Here is a 7,221-nt window from a genome sequence, read left to right on the forward strand (position 1 = left end):
CTAGTGGGCATGAAATTGGAGCAGTACTCATACAACAGGGAAGACCCATAGCTTACCTCAGCAAAGGGTTGAGTGAGAGGCACAGGGCACTTTCAACATATGAAAAAAAATTCTTAGCCATTTTGATGGCTGTGTTAAAATGGAAGCATTACATTAGCCCCCGACCATTCATCATCAAAACTGACCACCAGAGTCTCAAATACTTATTAAAATAGAAAATAACCACTGCAGCTTAGTAAAAAGAGATATTGAAACTCATGGGATTGGATTATATAATACACTACAAAAAAGAAAAGGAGAATCAGGCTGCAAATGCAATATCTAGATAGAGTTTTGAGAAAAAAAAGGTACAGGCCATCACAGCAGTAATACCTACCTAGAGCATAGAAATTGCCAACAGCTATGAAGGGGACTAGTAGGTTCAATAGGTCATAGCAGAGATACTTATAAAATTAGAGTCACAAGCTAAATATACTTATAAACAAGGGGTATTTAAGTACAAAGAAAAGATTTATATTAAAAAAATAGGAGAACTGAGATTTGAAACTCCTAGAATTGATGCATGCATCAACCTTGGGAGGATATTTTAGAATGAATCATACTTATAAGAGGATCAAACAACTATTTTATTGGCTTGGAATGAAACAACAGGTGGAAAAAAGGATGAAAAAATGTAAGATTTATATCAAGAACAAAATAGATGCTACTTCATATGCAGGACTATTACAACCCTTATAAATTCTCACTCAAGCATGGCAAAAAATTAGTATGGACTTCATAGAATCACTATCCAAATCTGAAGGCAAAGATACTATATTAGTGGTAGTTGATCGACTCACCAAATATGCCCATTTTATTTTCTTAACTCATCCCTATTCAGTACAGAATGTAGCAAGAACCTTCCTAGATGCAATATACAAGTTGCATGGAATGCCATAAGGAATTATATCAGACAGGGATAAGATATTCACCAGCCAAGTATGGTAAGACTTATTCAGATTGATGGGGGTCAAGCTGCATCTAAGTACTACTTACTATCCACAAACAGATGGTCAAATCGAGAGAGTAAACCGATGCTTGGAGATTTATTTGCGCTGTTTATGCTTCCAAAATCCCCACAAGTGGCTCAAATGATTATCCCTGATTGAATGATGGTACAATACCAACCATCACTCTTCCTTAAAGATGACATCTTACCAAGCTTTATATGGTCACCCACCCCCTATGTATCAGATGGTCAATCTGGACATGGGCACAAAAAGTACAGTGAAAGACTAGAACAAAGAAAAAAATAAAATGCTATAAATATTGAGGGACAGACCCAAAGAGGCTCAAAATCGTATGAAACAAAATACAGATAAGAAAAGAGTGGACAAAGAATACAAAGAAGGTGATATGGTATACCTCAAGCTCCAGCTTTACCGACAGAGTATAGTGGCCATCCGCTAGAACCTCAAGCTTATCTCTCAGTACTATGGGCCTTTCAAGATATTAGAAAGAATCGGCCCTGTAGCTTACAGACTCGAACTTTCTGAAGGACCTAAAATACATCCCATCTTTCATGTATTCCTGCTTAAGTGAGGGATTCAGAAACTATGGCAAGCATCACAACAGTATCCCTCACAGGAGAAGACAGATAACTTTTAGCCCAATCAGAAAAAATTCTGAACCAGAAAATGATCTGCAGAAGAAACAGGACAGTTACCTAAGTGTTAATCAAATGGAGTAACTTCAGTAAAGAATAAGCCACATGGGAGGATTATTGGGTCCTCAAGAGCCAGTTCTCTCAGTTTGATCCTTGAGGACAAGGATCCTTTAGAGAAGGAGGGGATGCAACATTTGAAACAACAAAAGAGAGAGCTTTGGTAGAAGAAAAGAAATAATAATAATAATAATAATAATAATAATAATAATAATAATACTTATCTCTATGTTTGGACGTCAGAGGAAGGCAAAGAAGGTGCAAGGTGGTGTATCTTGACCTTCAGGAACTTAGATCCGAGACTATTACAGGATCTTTAATCATGGCGGCGGCTAAGGTTTGCTTACAAAGATGAGAGAGAAGGAGGAAAAGATCGGCCAGGATCCAGAGAGTTCTATGTCCCGTTTATCCAATAGGCTAAAGGATAGAGGATAAATCTAAATTTAATCCATTAGCTTGATCCGTCAAAAAGCAACACCAACAGGAAGCTGGCCAAATTATATTTTATTTTATTTTTCAAATATTTTACTATAAATTCAGCCACTGTAACTGAATATAAATAAATTGTAATAGTGAGATCTGGAAGTAAGTAAATGAATGAAATTTTTTCTCCAATTCTCTCCTCCCTCTCTTCAGATCTCCTCATCATCTCCCTCCTCTCCCATTCTGATCTACTTGAGATCCATCCCTCTTAATCCTCTACCTATACCTCTATAGTTAATTCTAATCCTATTTCTTCCTTCTCAGCGCTTAGAATTTCAAGCAGGTTCGTGATCACTTTCAACAAACCAGGATATTACAATGTCCTCTCTCTCTCTCTCTCTCTCTCTCTCGATCGTTACCAATCCTTATCACTAAATAGTCCCCTTTCGCCTTCAAGATCATGTTTTTGATCTTAGATATTTAATTTCTCTCGGTCTGCTCTAATTGTTCTGATAAAAATTCAGAGATAATGTAAAAGAATTGTTGCAGATTAGTGCTTTTCTACATTTTTCAAGCCGCTAGGCTTAAATCATTAGTATGTAACCCTAATCTTGTAGCAATTTAAGGATAGAGTGCCCAGATTAAGGCTTTTTAGTAATGCACGAGCTCTTATTCTGGCATCTCCAAGTATTTTGATTCCTCCTTTCCACCATTTTTTCGGTAATAATTCAAGGATGTAGTTATACATTCTTGCAGATCATGACCTCTCTGCAGCTCTCGAGCTATTATTCTTGGACATTTGAGTATTCAGTTTTTATTTTTCAGCCCCCAATTTTTTAAAAATATGAATTCTTGCTTTCCTTTGCAATACTCGATCTCTCATTTTGTAATCTACATGTGCTTCTTATTATAATCTACCCTGGCATCTGCTGGAAATCAGCACTTATGTTTCAAGAATCAAAGAGCAGGAACTCACAGCTTGGTGGACTTTGAGATATTGATGGAAGGCAATTAGATAGCAGTGAGATAGAAAAGAATGATAGAATAGCAGTTTCTTCGTCGAGATCTGATCCTGTTGCCAAACTTGTCAACAAGAAGAGGAGTTATGCTCAGTACCATTTGGAATTGGGACAGTCCAATTTCCTCCTCCACACTTGCTCTGTTTGTGGTCTAAGGTATGCTCGTGGTGATGAGGGGGATGAGAAGGTTGACAAGACCTTCCATAAGAGCTACCATGAGGGGATCCAATTCAAGGTGCTTGTCTTTCACTCAATTTTCATGTTTGGTGCCCAGGATTCTTTCTAGTGTTGTTATGTTTTACTTCTGCGACGCAGGGTTGGTGCAGTGAGAGAGTGGTCTCTAAACCTAGCAGCAATGGGGACCGCATCTTGTTGGTGTTGGATTGTGATCCTCCAGCCCAAAAGGGCAAGGTTTTGGTCTATTCCCACTAATGTTTATAGGATTTACAAACTATTTATTAGAATGAATGAAAAAGTAGAGATGTTACTTGGATCTACTAGCAGAATTTTGAAGTTATGTTTGATGTTCGGTATAAAAAGTTATCCACTGATTTACAGTAATTGATCCCATCCTGCCCAAATATGGATAGGTTCAAGAGATAATTAAGAGGATGGAAAAAGAGCTTGGGTTCAGTAATGACCAGCATCTTCATAACCTATGCAAGGTAATATGGCCTACAAAGAAAACAAAGGGATGCCAAGTAGCACTTGTAATTTTAGTTAATTTTTGTCTTCATGATGATTTCCTTCTCTCTGGTGTAGGTATACCTGTTTACATAGGGTTATTTCTAGTTCTTCCTCGTGCAAAGATGCTGATGATATATCACACAAGTTGGCAGTGGCTGATACAGAGTCGATGAGACCAATTTGGAGGTTTTAATTTTACGAGGGAAGTCATTAAAAGTCGTTCAACCAATAGCACCAAGGTGGATCAGTGGGATGGTGGAGCTATCCTCTGTGAGGAGGAAGCTATCCTAGCTCTTTGTGGCTTTAGGGCTGTTTGGGTTGTACCATCCCACGGAAGAAAGGGAATTGCCTCACAACTATTAGATGTTGCAAGGTAATGTGTATCGAAATTCCAGGAAACAAGCACTATTATTAGGATTCATAATCTTGGTGAAATCTCGGTCGATGTCCAACGCTGCCTCTTATCTTTTTTTTAAAAAAAATCTCTGGATTATATTTTATATGAATATTATGATTTCTCCCATCTCTAGTGAAAATTTCTTGAAAAATGATGATACTTGGGGTATCTATGTGATCCATAGTGATAGAGTTCAAGATGGCTCATCGCTTTTCTGTGTGTACTTCCATTTTTTTGTGTAACTTTGTTTTTCAAAACTGATTGCTTTTTCAGGGATGGGCTTGTTGTCCATTGACAGATAATTTGTATTGTTTGTATTGTTTTTACTGTCGGTGGTAATTTTTATCTTGGCAGCATTTTTCTATGCTTGAAAAAATCTTGACAGCATTTTTCTTCAGGTTTTTCACTGATTGTGTATCTCATGAATAGGTCTTGAGTCAAGATGACCGATAATATGGCCTTATTTGTTACTTTTCATGCAGGAAGAGTTTCTGCAACAACAAAATGTTAGACCACTCTCAGTGTGCATTCTCTCCGCCAACCTCTGCTGGCGAGGCATTGGCATCAAGGTTTAGCAGCAGCAACTCATGCTTGGTTTACATGGCAGAGGACGTTTAGGAAAATCGTCCTATATGGGTCTTGGTATCAGTATATCATTTTTAGAGGATCAATTACTTTTAAAAAAAAAATTCATAAGGGGGGAACAATCAACTCATTTAATTAGATATAAATCAGGCACCAGCTGATTGATTAATGTGGAATGTGGTGGTGTAGAATTTTATTGTTTGTGACTTTTTTCTTTTTTTTTTTTTTCAAAATAGAAATCCTACTCTGGCTAAAGTTTATCTCAGTCTTTGGAACATCTGCAGTTAACATAAAATCTTTGCTTTACATATCACAGACTTTGCTTTTCCTGCTTTTCTGTTTTGTTTCTATATCCTGTACCTCAGCTCTGTACTTTTGTAAATAGCTTTTTCCTCCAATAAAATCTTGGGTGGTGTTTGACCTCCCTTTATCTTCAAAAAAAAAAAAAAAAGAGAGTCATGTTAAGCAAAGAAAAGAGAGTCATGTTAAGCAAAGAAACTACAACAAAGTCTGCATTTTAGTTAGACCGGTTCCAACTCAGGTTTAAGTTTATCTCAGTCTTTTGAACATCTGCAGGTAACATATCATGTTGAGCAAAGAAACTACAACGAAGTCCGTATTTTAGTCGGACCGGTCCTTGTCTTTTCAGGCAAAGGTGTTACATACGTTGGGTTTTTAAATGTTTTCATTAATGGGAATTAATGCTTGTTGGTTTTAATAAAAAAAAAATATTTGCTGGGCTATGAAAATTAACTACCGCCCATAGAATTGGTTGTTCAGGCAAATCAAATATCACAAAAGATAGAAAACTTAATCACTCTGATTTGTGCATGTAGAGTCATAAATCATAATACTCTATTCTTCCACAGGAGTGCTTTCTTGCAATATTCAATAATCTTATTAGTGCCTCTCTGAAAGTATCGGATTTGTTTGAAGAAAAGTGTTTACCGCCATTTTGTTTGAACAACCAGGAAACCATAATTATTGATCGATCCGTAGTGCCAGAGATTGGTTTTTTACCATTGGAATGAAAGCTTCTGGAAAATATGCATTGAGTATCTCAAAATCCATATGTATCACTTGGACGGCTCTTCCTATTCAACCGTGACATCTAGTTTATTTAAACACTTTTTCTGAAAAAAAAAAGAAAGAAAAAAAAAGGGGGGGGAAACGCATTAAAGCATCGGCATGGGGGATGGAGATGTATCGAATGCTGGGCGCCCGCAATGAGGGAAGATGGATGTGGGTCATTCTGTTTGAGTCGAGGTTTGTTATTATTTGTTTGAACCAATGAGCATGTAGATCTCGAGCACCTACGGGGAGATGAAAGAAAAGGATTTGAACTCAAAATCTTTAGATGGCTGACAAGGCCCTTAACCAATAAGCACAATTCGTACGATTGTACGGTTGATCAATTTAAACTCTTATTTGTAAATGACAACGCAGCACCCGAGCCATCATCCAAGCCTCCCATTCGGCCGGGGCTCCTGAGCACAGAAAAAACATTGGAAAAATCAACGAAAACAAAAGAAAGACGGATAAGAGATCAAAAAGGTATAATAACAAAATAAATAAATAAATAAATTATATCTATAATCTATAAATTATATCAAATTTTTTTAAATAATTTTTAAATTATAAAAATCTTAATTTTAGTCCTTAAACTTCTGAACTATTTTAATATTATCTTTCAAGTATTTTTTGATGACTTTTTCTCATCGATTTACTTCTTTCTTTCGAACTGGTGCTTACGTGGACAATCAGACGCCCCGCATGAATCACAAAATATTAAAAAAAAAAAATGAAGAAGATTGAGTCTTCTTCTTCCTTTCGATCGACCCATCTGTCTATACCACCGCTGCACCCCTGCCCCCAGCGCACACTCCCCCCTCCCCCCGCCCGCCTTGGCGCTCGCCCCACCGCACCCCCTCCGATTGCACCTTTGCTCGTCTCGGTGCACCCACCCCCTACCCTGATGCCTGCTCCGGCACCCGCCCTGTTTTGGTTAAAATAGGGGAGGGAGAAAGTGAGCATGCATGAGAGAGGCAAACTCTCGTAGAGAGAGAGAAGGAGAGAGAGCCCCGGAAAAGAGAGGAAGGGAATTTTCTTTTTCCACTGAACAAGGGAGGGAGAAGGGGGTTTGATTTTTTTTTTTTCTTTCTTTTGCGATGGGTCCACGTGGTTGCCCCCGCATCCTTCCTCCCCTCCAATCTCCCTCTCTTTCTTTACCTCACCGCCGTCGCCGCTGCTCGCCTCCTCCGCCCTTCTTCTATCCTCATCATCATCAGAGATCGCCTGCAATGAGATTCTGAGTGGCGACGACCGATCGTTCGCCCTCAACGCCGGAGAGAGGTCGGAGGAGAGGAAGGAGAGGAGGGCCGGGTGCCATAGAGGGGGGCTGGGGCGAG

At 38.5% G+C, this 7,221-nt stretch overlaps 1 protein-coding gene across 1 annotated transcript; it reads left to right on the forward strand.

The window, feature by feature from the left end:
- Positions 1 to 3,118: 3,118 nt before the first annotated feature.
- LOC105041799 (protein CHROMOSOME TRANSMISSION FIDELITY 7) lies at positions 3,119 to 5,235 on the forward strand (the record flags this gene model as incomplete). The annotated part of the gene is made up of 6 exons (XM_073253397.1): positions 3,119 to 3,379; positions 3,460 to 3,555; positions 3,735 to 3,809; positions 3,907 to 3,916; positions 4,006 to 4,204; positions 4,711 to 5,235. Coding segments are annotated over 6 exons (777 nt in total), but the record flags the coding sequence as incomplete, so codon positions are not given.
- Positions 5,236 to 7,221: the final 1,986 nt, after the last annotated feature.

This window comes from Elaeis guineensis, chromosome 3 (assembly GCF_000442705.2).
Source record: "Elaeis guineensis isolate ETL-2024a chromosome 3, EG11, whole genome shotgun sequence".
Taxonomy (NCBI): Eukaryota; Viridiplantae; Streptophyta; class Magnoliopsida; order Arecales; family Arecaceae; genus Elaeis; species Elaeis guineensis.